Consider the following 26,440-nt stretch of genomic DNA (forward strand, 5'->3'; position numbering starts at 1 on the left):
ATTTTATCATATTCTTGTTCCTGAGACAATTTCACAATAGGAACATGCATAAAAATGTTTGTTTCATCCATTTTAACCCTTTAAAAAATGAAAGATAAAAAAAATTAAGAAGCTGCTTTTTTCTTGGTGTATCCTTGGAAACGAACTTGATTTTCAATAAATGTGAATCGAAGATTTTTTTTAACTTTAATTTTTTAAAGGGTTAAAATGGATGAAAACGAACATTTTTATGCATGTTTCTAACGTGAAATTGTCTCAGGAACACACGCAGAAAAATGTTTTGTAGAATCAGCCTGTACGAGGTTTGAATCAACAAAATTTTTGTTGAATATAATCAACGCCGATTTTGCGTTGGAACAAACCTTGATTTTCTCAATTTAACAAAAGTCTTTTGTTGTTTCGAAAAAGCTGCTTTGACGTTTAGCGTTGATTCAACAAAAATAATGATTTTCAAATCAACAAAACGTTTTGTTGATTCAAACATGCCTTATTTTTCTGCGTGCACGAATATGATAAAATTATCACCATAAAATGGGATCTAAGAGGTCCCCCGAGCAAAACTTTACAACCAAAAAATTCACTAAAAGTAAAAGTGTCTATTCAATATGCTAAACTGCCTTACCCAAAGCGTTCTCAGTCCCAGATGGTAGTTCCAGATGTCCCCTACAAGCTGCAGGTCGATCCGAGTTGATATCTGGATGGAAACTTTTATTTGAGTTTGAAAATTATGCTATTTTTCACTAAAATGCCAATAACTCCCTTTAGATGACCAATGGGATGCTCTACATTTTGTTGCATTTTAAGCCCTTTAAGATGAATTTTGAAATTAAATTGAATTTTGCGTAGTTATAGCCTTTAAGATTTTTGACGTTTTTGAACCTTGAAACTTTGTGTCCCGATTTGCCCCACTTCCCGTGGACCTAGAGTGCTCATATTTTGACCAGATGCTAGTTTAATATGTACAAACAACCCCTGAAAATTTCAGGCAGATTGGTGAGGTCGATGCGAGATGGGTATGCTTTGCTCGTGGACTCGCTCAAAGCTGCGTAGTGCGTATGCAGATCGGAAGGAACGCGGTCAAGAAATGTTGCGCATTCTTTTCGTGCCCCTCCCCCACAAGAAAAGTTCGACGGTAACATTTCAAAAGGCATCATGTACATTTTGACACTTTCTGGGTTATTGCATATTCTGAAAGTACACTGAAAATACGCCACCCTTTTTTTCCAAGTGCCCAAACACTTGAATGATTCAATTAAGCCGCATCTTAGATCTAATTTGTTTGTGTTTCAATTTCAATCCAATCCATTATTAAATTCAAGTGTTTTGGCGATTGACTTTTTGGTATTTTTTGACACCTTATTTTCATTCGGGTGGCTCAAACATTACAAGTGTTTTGCTCATGAATTTGCCCCACTGTGTTGAACTATTCAAAGTGATGAGGAAAACACTTGAAATTGATCTTGTTTTGATTTGAAATGTAGGTTCGCGACAGCTTCATGAGACTTTGCTTTGTTTCCTCATTTGAAAGTTTTGGCCGTCCGGTGTGTTCGTTTTTCGCAGACCGCGTGAGTTCGCTGCCGCCATGTTCCAGTCCAGTAAATTGCCTGCCCGGATTGTGACCGTGAAGATGAGCATCGCCACAAGACTGCGTCCTCGGGCTCGGGCTCCGTATGGCCAGCGGAAGGGCTTGGTCTCCCGGATTCCCGGATAGAAGCCAACTTTTGTGATAAAGTTCCTTTCCGGACTGTTTGGTGAGTGGAGAGAGAATTTTTGTTGTGGGGTTTTGTTTTGATTTTTGGATTTATTTTGTATGATTCACAGGAAGGATGCGAAAGAGCTGCAGATGCCGTACCAGGAAGCGGTGCCAGTGAGAAGCAAGATTCGGATGCAGGGGCCAAGCTATGCGTCATTCGGATGGTCAAGGCACAGTTTGGGTCGATGGAACCACCGCGGTTCTACCAAAGAGAATTCCGCATCAACAAGAAGATTCTCCAGTGGCCTCCATCTCCGCCGGCACCGGTGCTTCACTCGCCGACGCTGAGGAACCTCCCAGGAAGCAGTGGTGGTGTCGGGACAACCGGATGAAAAAAAATACAAACTTTTTACACACCAAGTTGTTCTTGAAGTTAGAAAATAAAAGCAGCCAAAAAATTTAATTGCGCAACATCTTCTTTATTTAAAAAAAAAATCGAAATCCATTTCTTTTACATACAAACATGCATTGATTATAGAAAGAAAAGCTATTTAAAACCAATAAATATAATATTGTATTTCATGTGACGCAACACGTCAAATTCAAGTGTTTTGCTATTGAATTGACAGTATATTTTGGTGCCCAAAATTCAAGTGTTTTGCGATTGATATTTGAGTGCTCTGTACAGCAGGGTCAGATCATGTGTAGAACACTTCGATAAACCGTGGGATTTTTGCTCAGTGATACTCCTAATAAGCTACCTCTCCACCAAAAATGAGCAAAAGTTACTTCAGTAAAGCGAGGGGGATGACACTCCGCGATTTCGTTGAAATCGCACCAAATCGCGTTAAATTCTTCCATCTTTGCTCATCGTACCTACATCGCGGTCGTTTTTCGCTCATCGCGCCAAATCGCGCCAGATCGCGCTCATCGTGCTCATCGTGTTCAGATCGTGCTCGAATGAAAATTTACATTCATGCAGTCAGAGTTGCCATACAAAATTCGTTCTAGCAGTTTTCCATGAAACTGGCCACACTGTTGAAATGTTTATTTTCATTGTTTCGAGCACTCCAAAAAGGTAAATAAACCGAAATTTTTCGGTGTTTCGGGACGGAAACTGGATAGTGAGAGCCTCCCGCCGGCCAATTAAGGCAATAATCCGGACCTGTTTTGCCTGCGATGTTCTGGAGCGTGTTTCGGTATATATTAATTGTTTAATTGTTTCTTCAGCAGAGGATCGTTGGCGAGGACGGCGGATCTGGATCAAAAGCAGTCTGCACACGACCCAGGCAAGCACGTCTAAGTTGCTGGTTAATGCCTTTACACGTCAGCACGAAATGTCCACAAGCGCATGCCGCCGCGGCCGTCGGTCCGTACTTTGCCAGTAGTACATTACCTTGCACAATCCTCGTACAGCACTAGTGATATAACCGGCACTGCATCCGATCCCGCTTTGCGCTTTCCGCCTTCTGAGGGCATGGGGCCCTTCTGGGGCAGTTGCCCTGTTCCTCGCGAAACCGAAAGGGCGGACCAACGAGAAGTGGAAATCTTAAAGTGGCTATATGGCCAGCAGGAAGAAACCAACAAGCACGTACGACAGGATCTCTTGCTCCTGTAGAAGTTTTCAGCGTTTCTGCTGGCTGATCTTTCCGGATACTACGAACGGTGTAATTATTTTTTTTATGGCCACGGTCTGCTTGCATAAGGAGCGCGCCGGAGATTTGCTTTTGTCCAGCAACATCCGGTTCAATTTCGTCAATGAACGCCGTCACCTGGCTTACGACGAGCTTTGTGTTTTTCGGCTGGCAGTGACCGCGGCTAGTCAGCTGATGACAGTTGACCCGAACCATCAGCAGCGTTGCCAGGTCTACGGAATCTTCCGTAGATCTACGGATTTCGCAAATTTCTACGGATCTACGGAATGAAGATCAAAATCTACGGATTTTTTTTCTTCTTTATTTAAATAATTACTTGTATTGATTTAATAATTGTATTATATAATAGAGAACACGTTGCAAATATTTCTCTGTTTCAGAATGATAATTTTCATCTAATCTAATCTAACCCTAGCGCAGCCATCTTTTTGAAAGCATTCTTGAGAATGTTGGGTGATTACTTCCTACAAACTGTTTCAAAATGTTGATTTTCATAGCATTTAGGAGAAATACTTAGTACCGTAACCTGGGGTGACTTTGATAGCCCGGGGTAACTTTGATAGATTTTTCAAATGCCCGTCAAATAAATATCTAAACATTTTTGAGAATTTTGAGTATGTAATCATTTATTATCAAACATATATGCAAAAATGTTACTGGTACATTGGATGTATCAAAATTAGTGGCCAAATCAAATTTCTATCATTGTCACCCCGGGCTATCAAAGTCACCCAGTTTACGGTACTCGATTTCAGTTGAAGAGGCTTTTTATCAGCTTCACTTGCGGCACAATAGAGTTATCTACGTTCCAAACGCAACATCCGATTCCGTGTACGTATCGGTAGTTGCGTTTGAAACGGAATACGTGAACGTTTCGAATTGAATTCCGTTTCAGAAAATCCTGCTAGGGCGGTGAAACATTTCTGCTAGAATGCTGTGAGAACATCATGCTGTAGGAGAACATGTGTTTATATTACGTCCCATATTCTTTCTTATCAACAAAAAATGATTTTAATACATTCGAGCATACCGAACTGTATTACACTTATGAAAGCGGGCACGCCTGCTTCTTTGCATAAAACGCAGAACAGAACCTATAGGGGAAGAAGGTTGCGTGGACATATCGTACCAAACCAACATAAATTAGGGGAAATTCTCGTATGTTTGGCAGGTTAAGCTCTCGCTCCTAACTCCATCCAATTTGCTGATTTTCACTATTCAAACAACTAATTTTGCAAAACTTTTTATAGAAACTTGCTTGCTCACTTCTTATTGAGCTGTTTATCATTCGATTTCAGTTGAAAACGCTTTAAATTAGCTATAATTGAATGTCAAAGTTCTGACCTGCCAACATTAGAGGCACGCTGGAATTAGATGCTGTTCCCCTATATGTCCCAAAAGTAAAAATTCTAAAGCTCTAAAATTCTAAAATTCTAAAACTCTAAAATTCTAAAATTCTAAAATTCTAAAATTCTAAAATTCTAAAATTCTAAAATTCTAAAATTCTAAAATTCTAAAATTCTAAAATTCTAAAATTCTAAAATTCTAAAATTCTAAAATTCTAAAATTCTAAAATTCTAAAATTCTAAAATTCTAAAATTCTAAAATTCTAAAATTCTAAAATTCTAAAATTCTAAAATTCTAAATTCTAAAATTCTAAAGTTCTAAAATTCTAAAATTCTAAAATTCTAAAATTCTAAAATTCTAAAATTCTAAAATTCTAAAATTCTAAAATTCTAAAATTCTAAAATTCTAAAATTCTAAAGTTCTAAAATTCTAAAATTCTAAAATTCTAAATTCTAAAATTCTAAAATTCTAAAATTCTAAAATTCTAAATTAAAATTCTAAAATTCTAAATTCTAAAATTCTAAAATTCTAAAATTCTAAAATTCTAAAATTCTAAATTCTAAAATTCTAAAATTCTAAAATTCTAAAATTCTAAGATTCAAATTAAAATTCAAAATTCAAGATTCTAAGTTCTAAAATTCTAGGTTCTAAATTCTAAGTTCTAAGATTCTAAAGATTCTAAAATTCTAAAGTTCTAAAATTCTAAAATTCTAAAATTCTAAAATTCTAAAATTCTAAAAAATTCTAAATTCTAAAATTCTAAAATTCTAAAATTCTAAATTCTAAAATTCTAAAATTCTAAAATTCTAAAATTCTAAAATTCTAAAATTCTAAAATTCTAAAATTCTAAAATTCTAAAATTCTAAAATTCTAAATTCTAAAATTCTAAAATTCTAAAATTCTAAATTCTAAAATTCTAAAATTCTAAAATTCTAAAATTCTAAAATTCTAAAATTCTAAAATTCTAAAATTCTAAAATTCTAAAATTCTAAAATTAAAATTCTAAAATTCTAAAATTCTAAAATTCTAAAATTCTAAAATTCTAAAATTCTAAAATTTAAAATTATAAAATTATAAAATTATAAAATTATAAAATTATAAAATTATAAAATTATAAAATTATAAAATTATAAAATTATAAAATTATAAAATTATAAAATTATAAAATTATAAAATTATAAAATTATAAAATTATAAAATTATAAAATTATAAAATTATAAAATTATAAAATTATAAAATTATAAAATTATAAAATTATAAAATTATAAAATTATAAAATTATAAAATTATAAAATTATAAAATTATAAAATTATAAAATTATAAAATTATAAAATTATAAAATTATAAAATTATAAAATTATAAAATTATAAAATTATAAAATTATAAAATTATAAAATTATAAAATTATAAAATTATAAAATTATAAAATTATAAAATTATAAAATTATAAAATTATAAAATTATAAAATTATAAAATTATAAAATTATAAAATTATAAAATTATAAAATTATAAAATTATAAAATTATAAAATTATAAAATTATAAAATTATAAAATTATAAAATTATAAAATTATAAAATTATAAAATTATAAAATTATAAAATTATAAAATTATAAAATTATAAAATTATAAAATTATAAAATTATAAAATTATAAAATTATAAAATTATAAAATTATATAAAATTATAAAATTATAAAATTATAAAATTATAAAATTATAAAATTATAAAATTATAAAATTATAAAATTATAAAATTATAAAATTATAAAATTATAAAATTATAAAATTATAAATTATAAAATTATAAAATTATAAAATTATAAAATTATAAAATTATAAAATTATAAAATTATAAAATTATAAAATTATAAAATTATAAAATTATAAAATTATAAAATTATAAAATTATAAAATTATAAAATTATAAAATTATAAAATTATAAAATTATAAAATTATAAAATTATAAAATTATAAAATTATAAAATTATAAAATTATAAAATTATAAAATTATAAAATTATAAAATTATAAAATTATAAAATTATAAAATTATAAAATTATAAAATTATAAAATTATAAAATTATAAAATTATAAAATTATAAAATTATAAAATTATAAAATTATAAAATTATAAAATTATAAAATTATAAAATTATAAAATTATAAAATTATAAAATTATAAAATTATAAAATTATAAAATTATAAAATTATAAAATTATAAAATTATAAAATTATAAAATTATAAAATTATAAAATTATAAAATTATAAAATTATAAAATTATAAAATTATAAAATTATAAAATTATAAAATTATAAAATTATAAAATTATAAAATTATAAAATTATAAAATTATAAAATTATAAAATTATAAAATTATAAAATTATAAAATTATAAAATTATAAAATTATAAAATTATAAAATTATAAAATTATAAAATTATAAAATTATAAAATTATAAAATTATAAAATTATAAAATTATAAAATTATAAAATTATAAAATTATAAAATTATAAAATTATAAAATTATAAAATTATAAAATTATAAAATTATAAAATTATAAAATTATAAAATTATAAAATTATAAAATTATAAAATTATAAAATTATAAAATTATAAAATTATAAAATTATAAAATTATAAAATTATAAAATTATAAAATTATAAAATTATAAAATTATAAAATTATAAAATTATAAAATTATAAAATTATAAAATTATAAAATTATAAAATTATAAAATTATAAAATTATAAAATTATAAAATTATAAAATTATAAAATTATAAAATTATAAAATTATAAAATTATAAAATTATAAAATTATAAAATTATAAAATTATAAAATTATAAAATTATAAAATTATAAAATTATAAAATTATAAAATTATAAAATTATAAAATTATAAAATTATAAAATTATAAAATTATAAAATTATAAAATTATAAAATTATAAAATTATAAAATTATAAAATTATAAAATTATAAAATTATAAAATTTTAAAATTTTAAAATTATAAAATTATAAAATTTTAAAATTATAAAATTATAAAATTATAAAATTATAAAATTATAAAATTATAAAATTTTAAAATTATAAAATTATAAAATTTTAAAATTATAAAATTATAAAATTATAAAATTATAAAATTATAAAATTATTAATTAATTAATTAATTCGGTTTTATTGGTGAATAATCAAGATACAATCAGTTCTTTTGCAATTCATAACAGAGTTTTGGAGTTCCTTTCAGCTGTGTGTTGCATCATAATCCATTTTGGAACAATTATTTCTATAACTAAGGAACTAACAAGAGCAAGAAAAATTTAAAAAAAAACTTGCTAAAATTGCAAAGGAAAGGGAAAGAAAGAGAAAAAGCTTATAACTAAATCACAGTATTTAATCATTTGTAGATGTGCTTGATCATCAGCTCCCCAAGGGCCAGGAATTGCTCCGCCTTGTTACGGCAAGTCCGGAACCGCGTCATCATCTCCCCCGCGAGAGCAAAGAACTCCGGCAGGGTGAAGAGATCTTCCCCGGTGACTTCTTGCTGGGCCGCATTGCCGCTACCGGCAGCAACCACGCTGGCAAACGATCGCCCCCAGCCAGGAGGGAATGCTGAGTTGTCCGCGGGAACCGTACGCTGCCCAGCAGCCGGCACGGTTACGCTCGTACTTCGCTGAGGAGGGTGGGACGCTGCTGCTTTCTTCTTCCTCTTTTCCTGCTCCTCGAGGTAGGTTTTCCGTGCGCTGCATCCACGGTAGTTGCTGGTATGGTTACCTCCACAGTTGGCGCACTTGATGCGCGCCTTGGTTTGTGCTGCCTCGTCCCCCAATTCCGCCTTGCGCGGCAGTGCACACGCCTCCGAGAGGTGTGTTTCACCGCACTTCACGCAGCGGGGCGGGAGGTTGCAGTTCCGCGAGCCGTGGCCAAATTTCTGGCAACGGTGGCATTGCGCTGCGTCCGTCGGGTTTTTTGAGTAAAACCGCCAGTTTACCCAAAAACCGTCCAACGCCTTAGTCCGCCGCAGGTCTTGTATTTTGACGGTGCCGCGGTCGAAGTACAACAGGTACAGTGTGTGTGTACCTGTGACCGTTGTCTTCCGCGAGAGGACTTTTATGTCACGCGGCGTTATTCCAGCACCCGAGAGGTCCTTCTTGAGGTCGGAGATCGGGCGGTCTTGGTACCCCTGCAAGACGACCTTAACGGCTGTCTTCTGCACGGGGTCGAATGTGTAGAACTTGAAGTTTTTACCCTTCAATTTCTCCACAACCAGGTCGAAGTTCTTGTTGTCAAATGTGTAGACTTGCACTGACGACTTACCGACTTTCAGACAATATCCGAGGCCTTCCAGCAACTCGTCAATATCGTCCGCCAACGTGTCCAAAACATAGATTGGAGGTTGTCTACGTTCCTTTGGAGAATTGTTCGTTTTTGACGTCGACACTTTCTTCCGTGCACGTCCATCGTATTCGTCGTCGTCGGTGGAACTGCTACCGTCGCCCAAGTAACCATCCAGCACTTAAACATAGCCACACTTCAGCATTTAATGCGCTTTTACAGCTATGAGTAAAAGCTGAACAGTTTTTACGTCAGCACTAACAGCTACTATAGTGCTGAATAATGACCGCATTTGGACTTTACTCGGCTGGTTTAGTGCTGGCCTCGACTGTTTCTGTCCACCCCTGCGGAAAATGTCAAAACAAAAAACAGAGAGCAAAACAAAAGTTGCTCTCGCTCTCCCTCTCCCCTTGCCTTCACGATTTCTATTCTATTTTTAGTTTGCTTATAACTGCATTATCGACTGAGCTGATTGTGATGTTGTTTTGTTGATGATGTTCTGCAGAGGGGTATGGAAGTTGACATCGCTGTTGTGGTGATGGTCCTTAGCCCGTGTCCGCACGGCTAAGTGAGAAGTAATTTCCCAGTGCAACTTCAATGCATCTTGTGTTTACTGTTTCAGACTATAGACTAAAATACATTAATTTTGTTCTTGATCACATTTGAAAAGTTTTTTTTGGAGATTCATCAAAATCAATTGACAGCCTTTATTAATTAAACATATTTATATTTATGCACAACACACAAAATAAACCACTTTCAACACAAATCCTTCCTACAAACATGTCTTGAATGCGAACAACAAAAATCTCTGCCTCCCGGCAAATCAAATAAAATTAACCGCTTTGCTCTCCATGTCGTCATTGCCGTGCATCCGACGTTGTGGGTAGCTTCGAGCACTTCCTTGCAGGCTCCGGACATCCTACGGGACTACGGTCCATCGTACTCTGTAGATCATCCGGACGGTGCTTGCCCAGAACAGTTGACAAGTTGATCTTCCACATGGTGACAGTGCAGAGTTTGGAAAGTACTGGAAAAATTAATTAAGCAACTCTGTAAAAATTTTAATCCATCAAATTATTCCACATACTTACATGAAAAACCGAGTTCAAACTTAGCTGAAAAGAAAAACTCTTTGCTAATTTCAGCTAATTTCCAAATTTCGGACAAGACGACGAGTGCGAGAGAAGTTTGTTTTCCTTTGTTCACTCTCTCTTTCACTCTTCACTCAAAATCTGAATCGTGTTGCCAGTTTGATGAATAATCTTGGAAGTGTTGCTAGGCGTAGCTCTAAATCAGCATTATAACAGCTATTGACTGTGCAGTTGAACTAGTGCTGATTTGCATTAACAAATGCTGTTGTGTGACTAATTAGCAATTGAAGTGCCAGTATCCTGCTGATTAATGACTTTAATTAGTGCTGGATGGTTACTTGGGCGGTGTTGTTGTTGTTTTCTTCGTCGTCACTCAGCATCTGGAACTCGTTCCTGATGGGAATGTTGGCGGATGTTGACGTGTTGGTCGTGGCACCGGAAGTACCGGAACGGGTTCGAACTGGTGATCTTGGAACATATCCGGGATGTAGTAACTTTTTGTCGATGCCTTCTGCGCTCACGCTCCCCTGCGCGATGGCGGTCGACACGGCGTTGGTTTGTTTACCTTTTTGCACACGGCCGGTAGACGAACTTCGCGGGTTTTTCGAGGCCGCACTCGAACTGCCACGGCCACGGCCGGCCTTTGGCATGCTGCAGGAGCAAACTCGCGGGTAATTGCGGTAGATTACGGCGGAAAATTTCGAAAAAACGATAGAGCACTGAGCACTTGACTGCTGCTTGCTCTCGTGCGTACACGGAGGTGATAAAATTATAAAATTATAAAATTATAAAATTATAAAATTATAAAATTATAAAATTATAAAATTATAAAATTATAAAATTATAAAATTATAAAATTATAAAATTATAAAATTATAAAATTATAAAATTATAAAATTATAAAATTATAAAATTATAAAATTATAAAATTATAAAATTATAAAATTATAAAATTATAAAATTATAAAATTATAAAATTATAAAATTATAAAATTATAAAATTATAAAATTATAAAATTATAAAATTATAAAATTATAAAATTATAAAATTATAAAATTATAAAATTATAAAATTATAAAATTATAAAATTATAAAATTATAAAATTATAAAATTATAAAATTATAAAATTATAAAATTATAAAATTATAAAATTATAAAATTATAAAATTATAAAATTATAAAATTATAAAATTATAAAATTATAAAATTATAAAATTATAAAATTATAAAATTATAAAATTATAAAATTATAAAATTATAAAATTATAAAATTATAAAATTATAAAATTATAAAATTATAAAATTATAAAATTATAAAATTATAAAATTATAAAATTATAAAATTATAAAATTATAAAATTATAAAATTATAAAATTATAAAATTATAAAATTATAAAATTATAAAATTATAAAATTATAAAATTATAAAATTATAAAATTATAAAATTATAAAATTATAAAATTATAAAATTATAAAATTATAAAATTATAAAATTATAAAATTATAAAATTATAAAATTATAAAATTATAAAATTCTAAAATTACAAAATTACAAAATTACAAAATTATAAAATTATAAAGTTATAAAACTATAAAATTCTGAAAATCTATTTTTTTTTAATTCTTATATTATTATATTATAAAAAAATCAAAAGAGTTCGGTATTTCTAAATAAGTCTATTAGACCTGTTGGTTGCTTGATACATTACAAAATAAAATGTTTCACAGTATTCCAATGCCACCATCTATGATTACAAAAATTCAGATCGCATTAGAGTTTTTTTAAGTAACAGCACAGTCTGTGTCTGTGGTAATAGTTTTAGTTGAAGTTATAGAAAAAAAATTGTGAATTTTCGGCGAGGACTTTAATGATTCATTCAATTTGAATATTAAATCCTTTTTTATAATTTTTATGTTGTCTTTTTTCGTTGTTGAATTTTTGAATTTTTAGATTTTGTGATGTTTAGAATTTTTTATTTTTGTAATAATTTGGAATTTTTTAAGACATGAAACTTTTGTTGGCAAAACATTAAATGACCCTTCTCCTTGCCTTTCTGTCCGGTTTACTTTATTCCGACCAAAAAATAACCATTATATTTTTGCCTTTCAAGATTTTTTCACTAATCTAACTTTTTTTGGGTACTAAAAGTTGCGTATTTCAATTTCGATTTTTAATACAAAATAATAAAAACGTTTTTATGTTCAGTTGCATATAAAATAAAAAAATAAAAGTATGAAAACCGAAATTACGAATCTTAGCCTAAACATTTTAAATAAAAAGGTGTTTTAAAATGCATTATACACCTATCCAGTTGTTCAGCAATCATTAGTTTCCAAAATATCTAAGTATTAGTGATTTTTTAGGATTTCGCGGTGCAGACTGGGGTTCTATAGAGATATCTAAGCCCGATCTCACACACACTAGCACACCATTTGTTTTGCTGGCCGGTACAAAATTTAACCTCACTTTTTTCGTGTACGTACACGCAATACATGCGCACATAGTTAACTCTATTTTGAAAATGCCTTTAAATATTTCATTCAATATGCAAAGGCAGACTGGCAAAACAATGGTCTAGAAAATTCTAAAAAAAAGTTTCTTCTCAAATTTACCGACATGGCATGAAAATCGTTACTTAATCACCTTTTGGATGTTGGTCTTTTGATTATCTATTCAACAAAGTTTTATCAAAATCCGGCATAAAAAATGTGTAAATAAAACTTAGGTGCATATAATATTTGATATCGTGGTCAGATCTTTTGGACTCGTTGGAAAGGTCTTTTGATTTGATAGATCTGGACATTTCATTTATCAAAATATTTTAGATCTGGCCTCAAAAAAGTGTATAAATAACACTTAAGTGCTTATAACTATTAGTAGGGTGGCCTAATCTTCAATATTTTGGGCTCGTTAGAAAGGTCTATAAAATACCTTTTTTTTAAATGTATGTATAACATGAAATGTTCCCTTACGAAAACCACCCTTTTTACAGTCTTCTGGACTATATTTGAAATCGTTTTTTAGCATAACTTTTGAAGTACCTAAACTTCATAATTTTTAATAGCGACCCAAGACGGATCGAATGAGTCCAAAACGGACAAAATCGGTTCAGCCAGTGCCGAGATAATCGAGTGATAATTTTTTGATCAACATAGCGGGACAAACACAGGCATTTATGATATGTAAACGTGAAGGTGGGCCTGCGAGGTTAAATTACGAAGTTCAATTTTCTAGTGATTTGAGGTGAGGAAGGCAAAAACCGATGAAACGATTCAACATAATTTAGTAATTCGGCTCAGGTATTTTTTGATGATTTAAATTTTATTGTTATGTTAATATGACATTAAAACAAAATCAATGTCAAAAAACCGTTCTTTCAAATGGCATAATGCAATATTTCAAATAATAGGTATAAGCAAAAAAGATAAAAAATCCATAAAAAATTCAAAAAAATTAAATGTCATGCATGAAGTATCGAAAATCAAACATAGGTGGCATTTGGCGCGAGTATCAGTACTATATTTCAAATATAGGTGGCGTTGCAAAATAAAAGTCTACGGAATGATCTCCGGCAAAACCTGGCAACGCTGCATCAGATCTCGCAAAACAAGCTTCAGGTGCAGAGTCTCGCTGCAGCTATTATGAACATTTTTGATACTCCTGCAACAATCAAAACAACTCGAGTGATCAACCACCGCAAAGTAGCGAGAACAGTCGGCGAATATGAAGAAGTAGGATTAGGATTAAACGGCCAGCAGTCTGCGGAATGAATCACTGCTAGAGCTAGGATGAGCGACTTCCTTCGGCTTCCCAAAAGCATTTTTCGCCTTTCACATCCCACCCGCGCTGATGGATTTACACCACTACTGTAGATAAGGTACACTTCCAGGACGAGGATAATCTGCCGGAAGAAGGCGCTTCGGTGAAATAGATGTATAGTGCTGGTGTGCAAAATCAGCATAAATAAAAGTGCGCATGGACAAAATAAAGTGATTATGTTGAGATTATAAGTTACATTTATTTCCCATGGAAATTTTGTGATTTTTTTTTTTATATTTGGAAAGAACAAGCACGCGTGTTCAATAAGAATGTATTTTTTTCTGCTACGCCTCGTTCACTTCCAACTGATTAAACAACGCCGCTACATTCCTAGTCCCGATCCAGTTGCAAATGATCCTCATAAGCTCAGGAAAGCGCAGCGCATAAGTTTTATAGGTAGTTCAACCGGGGATGACATCATTTCTTCATTCACAACGTTGGTAGGTACGAATGATTGAGTTTAGGATATGTGCTGTCGCGTCAGAAATCTTGGGTTAGTTTTAAATAGGACGTAAGAGCCCCGTGACCTCCGACTTTAGTTTTTCTCTAAATTAATTAGAACAAAATTTAATGTATTTTCAGTTTCCCCGTGTGGACGGGGCGGGCTAGATTGATGAAGATTGAGAGCGTAGGGAATTGAGTCTGTGATGCCAGTCGTCCGAAATATCTTCCGAGCCGACCGTACCGTGGCACTAAAAATGTAATGAACTTTATTTGGTAACGTATTAAATCAGATTCACTTTATATTCTTAAGAATTACATTAGAGAAGCAGAATTTTCTTATAGTGTAGTGTTAAGCGAATTGCTAGTAGTAAATTCCGTTTGAGTTCTTCGGGTTGCGCGCAATCCGGTCCGGTTGCGGCGTTTTCAATCGGCGGCTTCGTCTCGTGCTCGGGAATCTCCTCGTCTCCAATAACATTTTCGTTCAGCATCGTAGCCCACGTCTCACCCACACAACTTCCGCTGAATCGGCCATCACTGCCAGTTCATTGCGTCTTGCGAGTTCATGCCAATTAGGTTGGCGTGTGCGTCAAAGTCCTGGCAGCTGAGATTGGCCGCCATTCACTGCCCAGCGGAGAAACGTAAAGCTCGTCGTCGGCCAGGTCATCGTCGATCGTTACGGATTTCAGCTGGTCCTGGACCTACTCGTAGTTGTGACTGCTAGCGCGAAAACACGGAGCTCTTCGTCGGCCAGGTCGTCGTCGATCGTTACGGACGTCAGCTTGGTCCTGGTGCCCGGCCCATCTCGTCTTGCAGAATAAGTTCATTCCAATTAGGTTGGCGTGTGCGTCAAAGTCCTGACAGCTGAGATTGGCCGCCATTCCCTGAGGATTTTGAAAAAATCGTTATTAGATTAGGCCAGATTCTTACAATGATGGATTCTTTACCTGTGGGCAACCGGGACATCGGTGCACCACATGATCGCGTGGATTAGCTCGACCCACTTTTAGTTGTCACTGCCCAGCGGAGAAACGTAAAGCTCGTCGTCGGCCAGGTCATCGTCGATCGTTACGGACGTCAGCTGGTCCTGGACCTACTCGTAGTTGTGACTGCCAGCGCGAAAACACGAAGCTCTTCGTCGGCCAGGTTGTCGATCGTTACGGACGTCAGCTGGTATGCAGCTAGGATTTGATATGTTACCAGGTCATCCTCCTCTCGCTCGGGTACGGAATCCGCGTCGATCCGAACACGGTCGAAGACACGATTAAGGAAAAAGAACAAGTTCTACTGCCCGCAAATCTCCGACCGGTGTTCACCCTAACCTGCCAGGATTGCTATCACGTTTCGGCGCGGCACGAGCCAACTGCATTTGTAACTCCAGATCAACTCGGAAAAAGCCGCAACCCCCGATCCGACGAGAAGCCAGCCTTGAACCGGACTACATCCACTTCCGGCGGGCCCCGCCACCCCAAAACCACTGATAAGCCGTTTGCCACCGCAGCAGGTGACGACAAAGGCGCTACCTAACCGGACGAGGACGACGATGGCATATTGAACGCGGACGTCAAGGAAAATCTGACCATCGATGAAAGATCGTGGACCAAAACGATAACCAGTCGTCGGGCGGTCCGGAAAATCGTGACGATGCGCTGGAGAGTCCGTACAAAGAGGAATGTGGTGTACGAGTTGAGTGTCGATGGCTCGGACAACATGATAGGATCCTGTCCTGCCTGAACGCGTTTACCGGGGTTGAGTTGATAGCCGGGAACACAAATGTGTGGTGCGACGCGTGTACCGTGCGAATCAACAGCATGCCGTTTGCGACCCAGGCAAGCTCGTCCGGGTGGTGCTGGTTGAAAGCGCGAGTAGTTTCACGAAGGTGGAGTGCGGACCAGCGCAACGCGGAGATCTTGAAGTAGCTGTTTTTTGACGTTGTAGATGGCCATCAGAAAGAAGCTGACTAGCACGTACAAGAGGAGGTAGTGGAGAAGGTTGCAGGAGAAGCTCTGGAAGGCGGCCTCCGTGTAGACGGTGTTGACGCGCTGCGTGAGCTTCAGGAAATTGTTGTCCAGATCGTCGAGTTGGTCAACGGCGAACGATCCGCGGTTTGCTTCGGCGTACTGCTGAAAATTTCCAGCTTTCCAGTTCCGTCTATCCTCTTGAGTGACTCCGACATGGTTTCGTTCTCCGAGTTGCCAATGTTGGTCATATGCAGATGCACGCCCGAACCGTCCTTCATGTACTGATGGTGATGCTATGGACAAAAAAAGTACTTAGGACTAATTTGAAGAATTGTGTGGAAATATTTTACTAGACTATGTTTTTTCATAATATAGCATTTCTTAGGGACAAATTCTTGTTGAACTGCTTTATTTACTTTTGAAGAAGTTTAAACAGTTTCTTTACTACTTTCTAGATTGTGAGTCAATTGTCATGGAAGTCTGGGTAGGGCTGATCACAACGAAAAACTTACATAGTTGCCAGTTTGGAGCTGAATGACGTTGAACACGCTGCCGCACCTGGCCAAACTCGGACGTGGGTAGTAGGTCCGACTGGAGGCCGTGCATGGCATCGCAGAAGATTCGCGCCAGGTCGGCCAGTTTAGCGTCTGAAAAGTGTGCAAACAAGAGAGCCAGAATGTTAGTTACGGCTTTGAAGTGGACACACAGCACGTATGAGTCCTTACTATTACCGGAAATAGAGGTGGGCAAAATAAGAGCGAGCCGCTCAAAGAGCCGGTTCACTGAAAAGAGCGAACGAACCGTGGCTCACAAAAAAAAGAACTGCGGATCTTTTTTAAACTCCGGTCTTTTGAAAGAACCGTTTCAAGATGGAATGATTGATGTTATAAATATTATCATTGGATTTAAAAAAATGTAGTATTAAATTTGTTTTTGAGAATTAAAAATGAAAATGCAAATAATTTAATGCTTATGAAAATTAATTCTAAAGGTAAATGGTTTTCTAAACAAACAGAAGAAAACTTTTCATTGTACAACTGATTGTACATTAAAGTATTACCGGAATACATATTTGAGCATTTCAAATTGCATAATTTGTAAAATATTACCAAAAATCTACTGAATAGTTTAGAGATTTTAGATTTAAAATATAGCCTTTTGTCCAATTAAACTGTAGCTAAATAAAATATCAAATTAGTTTAATTCTTGAAGAAATAAACACAATTTTAGAATTAATAGCAATTTTTCCAGCATCCTAGATTTAAGTTCGGATGCCACTCAATTAATCGAATGTTTAGGTTCGAGTAGAAATCTTGACATAGAGACCACCATGATCTATGGTTTTCAATTGCATTTTCTTGTTTTCAGTTTAAATTTTTTTATCTAATCTATTAATTTATAAAAGTCTAAAGTGAAATAACATATTAAATCACACGATTCTTTGAAAAAAAAACCTTTTCATCCAAATTTTGAAAAAGAGCGAAAGAGCCGTTCAAAAGAGCGGCTCTTTTTCAAGAGCGAACGAAAATGAGCGGCTCCTAAGAAAGAGCGGTTTTGCCCACCTCTAACCGGAAACACTGCTACTCGTAGCTGCCGGTGATTTCACCAGCCTGCCACGGTGGGTGCACGACCGATCAGCTTATTGATCAGGTTGTTTGTAGTCTGGATGACATTCGTTGGCACGGACGTGATGACCGTCGGCGGGACGGACACCATATTGTTAGCCGCTGGCGCTAATATCGATTTGTTCGACGTGACGTGACGTCACTAGTGGTGTTGTTTGAGGTGTTTCCACTCGATTCACGAACACCACGCTCGGATTTGAGATCTGAGCGACCGCCTACTCGGAAGTTCGATACAGGGAACCGAATGTCACGACGGAGGACATTCGGCGAACACCCCAAGAATCATCAAGCCGGGCAACTTCCAAACTCGTACTGGCAGATAAGACAGCGCGTGAACGCCGGCAGGTGAGGACTGTTTTCAGTTCGACCTTGTTCAATTTGAGGACCACCACTACGCAGTCAATCCGTTGCTAGCAGCGCTGAGATCTGGCGCAACCATTGGCCGCAAGGATACGTCTTCTATTTGTCAAGATCCTGCTACCGCGCGAGTTCCAGCACACCTTGAAGATACCACCGGTACCCCTGCTGTGCACCAAATGGCTTGGACCGTCGAGTCGGACGAAGCGGAAGTCAAGATTTAGTTCAGAAACGGTGCCGGTGCCGGTCAAGGACCACTTCATCCAGTAAATCTTCTTCGAGTGGGTCTGGACAAATTGTTGGCTTATTCAAAAATCACAACAAAGTTTAATTTTAACAAAACTCAACAGCAATTCGAGGTGTCCTGCCGATGACTTCGCCAGCTGCTGCTCCTGCAGACCCCACTTGCCGCCCTTCTGGAAAACAGGTGGTTTGGCTATTACCGTAACCTCCAAATCCGTGCTTGCATTCCACTCACCGCCGTCGTGCCGTCGAAATATTTTCGGTTGAAACCGGTCACCACCACTACTTTCGCAGGATCCTCCACTGCTGGACGCCCCAGTTTGCCGGTTGAAGATGGTTCCGTTCACTTCCACTTGAAGGGATTCCGAAAATCGGCCATCCACCCGTCGACCACGTTGAAATTTGTTTACTTAATTTCTACTACTCGAATAGAATGACTGTCATTTGGTTGCTGTCAAACTCATTCGAGCAGTTGACATCTCTCATCGTGAGATTTTTGTTACATCGCGACCTCATCGTAATCAAATCGCGGCGAATCGCGCCAAATCGCGCTAATCGCGTGGCAAATGAGAAATTCGAGGTAAATCGTGGTCATCGAGGCTTAATCGTGAGCTCATCGCGGGAGTGTCATCCCCCTCGCAGTAAAGTCTGTTTTAAAGTTTAATCTGATCAATTCAACACGGAACGTCGGATCGAGGTACTTTTTGTTGCGTTGGGTTCGAATATGTTCAAGGAAGGTTCTTACGCCAAAAAGTTACAGCTTTGGCCACTCTGGAAACGATTCCGGAAAATCTGCAGATTTTATGGGAAATGTTACGTAAAATAAAATTTTGATCACAGGAGGCTAAATAAGCAAAAAAGTAAAAAACCTAAACAAACGAAAAAAGGCAGAACGAAGTTTGTCGGGTAAGGCTTGTTTTAACTGAAAATTCCAGTTTTTCGATTTTTTTTTTTTGATTCATGAAAATATATTTTTTGAAAAGTTGAGAAAATTTCCAATAAAAATGTCCAAGAGACATTCAAAATAGGATACAGAGTTGGATCTCTGGTTTCATAAAAACAACGAGTAAAAGGAAAAAACAAGAAAAATTCAGTTTTTTAAGTCTCATCCTAGATGTCAAAGAAAAAACCAGAATCCCGATGGTTTGACAACAATCAGTGTCAAACGTCGCCGGCCAATAAACCATCGCGATTGTAGTATATCCAGAAAAATCAATCGGCACTGTATTATTTACAATTGGGTACTAAAGCCCTATGTCCATTTTTTAGTACAACGATAAAAAACACGATTAAAAATCATTTCTGATCACTTTTTTTCATTTTATCGCAAAAAAAAAAAATTGACAAGACAACATTTTTTCGATGGATCAACTATGGTCCCCTTGGAACGAGCTGTCAAGTAGAACCTTTTCTGTCAAGAAGGGCCGTGAAGTTAATTTTTAAAAATTGATTTAAAAATCCATTTTAAATCCATTGAGGTCGTTCAAAAGTTTATTGTACTCAGAAAAATAAGCTTTATCGTTGTGAACAATAATATCACAATTTTAAGCTTAATTTTAGGACCCAATTTGTTCAAAAAAGAAAACTGGCAACACTGAGATCTTCATGTTTTTGTTTTGCTTTTGCGTCTCAACATGTGGCGAGGAATAACATCAAAAATACGCGAGAAGTCATTTAGCGCATACTGCACTAGTAATTTAATTAATTTAAATTAAATTATTAATTAATTTAGATTAAATTAATTTAATCACAAAGAATTACATAAATTAATCGCAATCGTCTACAAAATCAAGCAATTTGATAAAAAGAGGGTAAGTTTGCATACCTAATAGCGTGATGCTACTATGTAATCATGTTGAATAACAGCTCGTCACCAGATTCAAGATGCTGCGCGGTCTCCTGTCCCAAGCAGCGAAGTTTTACTCTAGAACGACGACGACCTCCCAAATTCGATTCACGGGCAGCAACGTCCCGTCGAGCTTCGACCTGCACCCATCAAATGCCGCCACTCCGACCGAAGTGTACCTGAACGCGTTGAAGTGCGCCACCGACACGAAGCAGGTGCTGGAGCTGATGCCCGCGCTGGACAAGCGAAAGTCGGACCGCCAAACGTTGACGCTGGCCGCCCTCAAGGGTCTGTTTGAGCTGCACAAGCAGAACCGTACGACGCTGCAGAGGCAGGACGTGCTGCACCATCCGAGGTTTGCCGAGCTTTGCAAGGCGCTCAAGTACGAGTCACGGGGGTTGGTCATGAACGACATTACGGAGAGCTTGAAGATCCTGACTTACTTTGGGGTGCGGTCGAACAGCGAGATTATGACGGTGCTGCTGCAGCTGTTGAGGCATCAGATTAACGACGTGACGCTGGACCATGTGGTGTTTCTGGACTTTATTCTGAAGAAGATGGACCAGAGTCCGTTGGTGGAGGCGTTGCAGTTGGCGCTGCCGATGCTGCTGCAGATTCAGATCTCGTACAAGATGGACCACGAGAATGTGCAGCAGTTGGTGGAGTTGTTTGGGTTTATTTCGCAGCATCGCGTGTCGGACCGGTGCGTGACGAACGTGGTCAGTGCGTTGATTCTGCACGGGTCGAACTTGAGTGGGCACCAGGCGGCGGACGTGCTGAAGGTGCTGGTTGACTTTAACTCGTTTGAGCCGCTTCACTTGAAGCTGTTGGAGAACGTGTTTGGGGCGTTGAACGGGAAGATTGAGGAGATCGGGTTCAAAATGATGAACTATATCATGAAGAAGATCGTTTCGAAGAACCTGGACAAATACCCGATGCTGTACAACGAGGAGTTCTTCCAGCGATGCGCGCAGTTTGTGGTGGAAAGTGACGTTGGACTGCTGAACGCACTTTACTTCCAGAAGAAGCTCAACAAGGTCGCGTACATTCACGTCCCGTTGCTGGACTACATCAGCTCGATGGCCACGAATTTGTCGATCGTCCCCACTACGAGCATTCTCGCAATCGTCGGGGCCTTCTCGAACGCCAACTATCGCCCTGCCAACTGGGACCAGGTCAAGGTGGAAATTGCGAAGCACTCGTCAATCTCGAACCCGGCCATCCCGTGGATTCGCTACAACCTGGAGCTGCTCTCGATGGACATCTTCAACGACACGATTCTGAAGCAACATCTGGAGCCGGCCGCGCTCGATAAAAGCATGGCCCGGAACACGGTCGTAGACTACCTGCAGCTGCTGGAGCTAACGCAAACGCTGCAGCTGCTGCACCCCGGCTACGATGGTCCGTTGCCCGATCGGCGATATCTGGAGAAAGGCACGGTGCTGCTCTTTCAGGACAACGATCTGCCGCTGCAGAAACCGCTGGAGTTTGCGTTCGGCGGCGAGGGTAGCGTCCTAACGCAGGTCACCTCCAGCCATGGCCACGTGCTGGACCACGTGATCGTGTTTGGGGCCGATGGACAGGTCGTGCGACAGCCGATCCAAAGCGATGACGATGACCAGCGGGTGCAGGCTCGGCTCGAGGATCTGCAGCGAGAGGGGAACAAAATGTGAGTTGCGAAACTTGGTGATTTTTAAACCCGTAACATCGATCTTCCCATTTTTCCAGCGTGGTCGTCCTCTGCCTGTCCCGAAGCTACTACGCGCTGAACGTGAACCGACTGCGGGGCCGATTCGCCATGTACGTCCGCACCATTGAAGCCCTCGGCGTTCGGGTGGTGCCCGTTTCGTACCAGTTTTGGTCCAACCTGCCCGAGCACGAGCGGATTCCGTATCTGGAGCGGGAGGTGCGAATTAAGCTGGAATCGTAGTGGCATAGTTCGGATTAGAGCAATAAACGAGTCAGAAAGGTTACATTTTATTGGATTTTCTTTATTTCGATATCAGTGCTCGTGGCGCAGCTTGTTAGATAGGTGCCCTGGAGAAAGAAAGCCTTGCGGCCAAAAACCTACACACATGGAAAACCGCACTCGAGAGCGGCTGGCTCGATCGAGTTGGTGGCTTTTTCTACACAAACATACACGAGGAATTTGGAGGAGGGGGCGGAGTGTTGGAATTTGGATTAGCTGGTGGATTTATTCAACATCTACTGTGAAAGGGGGAAGAGAAAACACGACACCGATTGTGGTTTGAATACTAAGATTTGAAGCTGCTTGGCGGAACGAGACTAAGCGGCTCGTCCCGGTCGTAGATGTGTGTTGATTCAGTTTCCACCGCGAAGACGAAGGACCAAGTGAAGGGTCGACTCCTTCTGGATGTTGTAGTCGGACAGGGTACGACCGTCCTCGAGCTGCTTGCCGGCGAAGATCAGACGCTGCTGGTCTGGCGGGATTCCCTCCTTGTCTTGGATCTTAGCCTTGACATTCTCGATGGTGTCCGAGGGCTCGACCTCTAGAGTGATGGTCTTGCCGGTCAGCGTCTTGACGAAGATCTGCATTCCTCCGCGGAGACGCAGGACCAGATGGAGCGTAGACTCCTTCTGGATGTTGTAATCCGAAAGGGTGCGGCCATCCTCCAACTGCTTGCCGGCGAAGATCAGACGCTGCTGGTCTGGGGGAATTCCCTCCTTGTCCTGGATCTTAGCCTTCACGTTCTCAATGGTGTCCGAGGGCTCGACCTCTAAGGTGATGGTCTTACCGGTCAGCGTCTTCACGAAGATCTGCATGCCACCACGCAGACGCAACACCAAGTGAAGGGTAGACTCCTTCTGGATGTTGTAATCCGAGAGGGTGCGGCCATCTTCAAGCTGCTTTCCGGCAAAGATCAGACGCTGCTGGTCTGGGGGAATTCCCTCCTTGTCCTGGATCTTAGCCTTGACGTTCTCGATGGTGTCCGAGGGCTCGACCTCTAGAGTGATGGTCTTGCCGGTCAGCGTCTTGACGAAGATCTGCATTCCTCCGCGGAGACGCAGGACCAGATGGAGCGTAGACTCCTTCTGGATGTTGTAGTCGGACAGAGTACGACCATCCTCGAGCTGCTTTCCAGCAAAGATCAGACGCTGCTGGTCTGGCGGGATTCCCTCCTTGTCCTGGATCTTAGCCTTCACGTTCTCGATCGTGTCCGAGGGCTCGACCTCAAGGGTGATGGTTTTGCCAGTCAGCGTCTTGACGAAGATCTGCATTCCTCCGCGGAGACGCAGGACCAGATGGAGCGTAGACTCCTTCTGGATGTTGTAGTCGGACAGAGTACGACCATCCTCGAGCTGCTTTCCAGCAAAGATCAGACGCTGCTGGTCTGGCGGGATTCCCTCCTTGTCCTGGATCTTGGCCTTCACGTTCTCGATGGTGTCCGACGGCTCGACCTCCAAGGTGATGGTCTTACCGGTCAGGGTCTTCACGAAGATCTGCATTCCTCCGCGGAGACGCAGAACCAGATGAAGGGTCGACTCCTTCTGGATGTTGTAATCCGACAAGGTACGACCGTCTTCGAGCTGCTTTCCGGCGAAGATCAGACGCTGTTGATCTGGCGGGATTCCCTCCTTGTCCTGGATCTTGGCCTTCACGTTCTCGATCGTGTCCGAGGGCTCGACCTCCAAGGTGATGGTCTTGCCGGTCAGGGTCTTCACGAAGATCTGCATACCACCACGCAGACGCAGAACCAGATGGAGCGTAGACTCCTTCTGGATGTTGTAGTCGGACAGAGTACGACCGTCCTCGAGCTGCTTTCCAGCAAAGATCAGACGCTGCTGGTCTGGCGGGATTCCCTCCTTGTCCTGGATCTTAGCCTTCACGTTCTCGATCGTGTCCGAGGGCTCGACCTCCAGAGTAATGGTCTTACCGGTCAAAGTCTTGACGAAGATTTGCATCCTGCAAAACAAAGAAAAAAGTTTCAATTTCTGCTCAAAAATCAACTTTCATCGCAAATCCAAATCGAACATGTTTCTCGGACGTGGCTCGAGTGAGTCATTTTGCCGTACAATCAACCATGACTAATCAGATTTCCCCGTTAGACAACCTTCACTGCAGCAACAGTGGCAATCGGAGCTTTCGCCGCGCAGTTTACACGCGCACCCACCTCTGCTGCGGTAATAAAAGTATTTTTAAAACGGAAATCGCATCAAAATGCTGCCAATCACAGCCAGTCAAGCCAAACATTCCAATAAACCTTGGCGAAAATCGAAATCAGCTGATTGCCTTGGCGTGAGCGCAAATAAAAACAAAACGAAAACTTTTGAGGTCAGCTGAAATTGACAGCAAATCAAGAAGTCGTTTTCATCGGGACGCAATTAAAATAAATCAATAATTTTATGTTTCGATAAACTCATCCAAACTCGCCAAAGTTAAAAAGATAATCATCAACTTTTGAAATTGCCCCCTTATCAAACGTTACGCCCAACATTTTCAAAACTTTCCAAATCAAAATAAAAACAATCATGCAATCGCAGCAGACGCTGATCTCATTCATTACATCAGGCAGGGAGGGGGCAATCAATCGATTCGTGCTCTGGTTGCTTTGATCACAACAAAAATGGAATCGCGCAGCTGACTCCATTTTTTTTCCTTGCACCCGACAGCCACGGCCATCTTGACCCCGTTCGGCTCTTTGTTCGAGCCTGTTCGAACTGGAACAAAGGAAAAACGGTCGACGCCATCTTGGAAACTTTTGGTAAATTGTGAAAAATTGCAGTTTTTCAAGGAAATACCAATGAAAATTTGGATTTTTTAGCTAATTTATCCTTTTAAACAAATAATGAGATGAATTCCAACGATAAAATCAAAGAAAAAATTGATCAACAAGCAAAATAAAACTTTCTCTTCCACGAACGAAATCTTGGAATTTTCCAGAAAAACCCAACCACCAAAACTCACCTCAAAAGTTGGCGATTTTACGCGCAAACGATTTAAAGGAAAAACTGCTGCTTCTTGCACCTGAACACACAAGAAAAGAATTCACACAAAATGGACTGCCTTTTTTTTTGTTCTTCTCTTTATTGCAGAAAATACCGTGCACTTTCCGAGAGCTTCGATTTTTCACTACTGTTCTTCTCGCTGGCTGAAAACTGAATGCGGACGAAGCCACGGTCGGCTCGGGGGTTCGGCGACGTCGAGCAGCGGCAGCGCAGCATAAATCCGTTTAACGGCAGCATAGCTTTTTGCAGACTTTTGTTCGAGTCAAGATGACGGAGGTGAAAACGAAAATTATTGCAATTGGGTACTAAAGCCCTATGTGAATTTTTATGTACAACGGTAAAAAACACGATTAAAAACCATTTCTGATCACTTTTTTTCATTTTAATGCAAAAAATTTTTTTTACAAGACAACATTTTTTCGATGGATCAACTATGGTCTCCTTGGAACGAGCTGTCAAGTAGGAGCTTTTCTGTCAAGAAGGACCGCGAGGTTAATTTTTCAAAATTGATTTAAAAATCCATTTTAAACTCTATGTGGTCGTACAAAGGGTCATTGTACTCAAAAAATAAGCTTTATCGCTGTAAACAATAATATCAGCAATCTAAGCTTCATTTTAGGACCCAATTACTTTAACACGGAAAACAAACGTCATCATTTCTGGAGTTTTTTTTTTTTTTTTGAAAAGGTCCAATAAACCAAATTTTCAGTTTGTGCTTTTTGGGTGTTTTTTAATACCCCTGACTCAAGGCGGTAAAATCCAACACCCGTCTAAAAAGAACCGGATTTGTTACGGAGATTGGAAGGAACGCAAAACACCATATAAAAAATCCAAGAAACGGTCAAGTTAAGGGTCACAAAAATATATCTCTTAAGCGGTAGTCAGCTGAAAAGAAACAAAAAGAGGCATTTGAGAAACCTCCACGTGGTTTATTTTGAAAAAATCAACATAAGAAAACAGGACCCAGAAATCAAATCTTGAAAAAATTGGAGTAAAAAATTTTGGAATTCAAGAATTCAAGCATTGGAAAAATT

At 37.8% G+C, this 26,440-nt stretch overlaps 2 protein-coding genes and 1 long non-coding RNA gene across 6 annotated transcripts; 2 read left to right on the top strand and 1 right to left on the bottom strand.

The window, feature by feature from the left end:
* The first annotated feature begins 1,201 nt into the window (after positions 1-1,201).
* LOC119768569 lies at positions 1,202-2,177 on the top strand. The gene is made up of 2 exons (XR_005278072.1): positions 1,202-1,341; positions 1,482-2,177. It is a non-coding gene; the product is annotated as an uncharacterized LOC119768569 (long non-coding RNA).
* An 18,048-nt stretch (positions 2,178-20,225) lies between these two features.
* Positions 20,226-22,567, top strand: LOC6046277. 2 transcript variants are annotated; one of them, XM_038260524.1, is made up of 3 exons: positions 20,226-20,403; positions 20,459-22,107; positions 22,167-22,567. In XM_038260524.1, exons 2-3 carry the CDS (start codon positions 20,477-20,479, stop codon positions 22,366-22,368), a joined length of 1,833 nt encoding a protein of 610 aa, XP_038116452.1. In that variant the 5' UTR covers positions 20,226-20,403; positions 20,459-20,476; the 3' UTR covers positions 22,369-22,567. The 2 variants fall into 2 exon arrangements, with proteins under 2 accessions (XP_038116452.1, XP_038116453.1); XM_038260525.1 differs by having other exon boundaries at positions 20,470-22,107.
* LOC6046278 (polyubiquitin-C) lies at positions 22,409-25,588 on the bottom strand. Of its 3 annotated transcripts, none has more exons than XM_038260527.1 (3): positions 25,501-25,588; positions 25,366-25,425; positions 22,409-24,363 (listed from the first exon to the last, which is right to left on the bottom strand). In XM_038260527.1, the coding sequence occupies exon 3, from the start codon at positions 24,360-24,362 to the stop codon at positions 22,761-22,763; it is 1,602 nt and encodes a 533-aa protein (XP_038116455.1). In that variant the 5' UTR covers position 24,363; positions 25,366-25,425; positions 25,501-25,588; the 3' UTR covers positions 22,409-22,760. The 3 variants fall into 3 exon arrangements, with proteins under 3 accessions (XP_038116455.1, XP_038116456.1, XP_038116454.1); XM_038260528.1 differs by having other exon boundaries at positions 22,409-23,012; positions 23,241-24,363; positions 25,366-25,564; XM_038260526.1 differs by having other exon boundaries at positions 25,366-25,565.
* Between the last annotated feature and the right edge of the window lie 852 nt (positions 25,589-26,440).

This window comes from Culex quinquefasciatus, chromosome 3 (genome assembly GCF_015732765.1).
Source record: "Culex quinquefasciatus strain JHB chromosome 3, VPISU_Cqui_1.0_pri_paternal, whole genome shotgun sequence".
NCBI classification, from domain to species: Eukaryota; Metazoa; Arthropoda; class Insecta; order Diptera; family Culicidae; genus Culex; species Culex quinquefasciatus.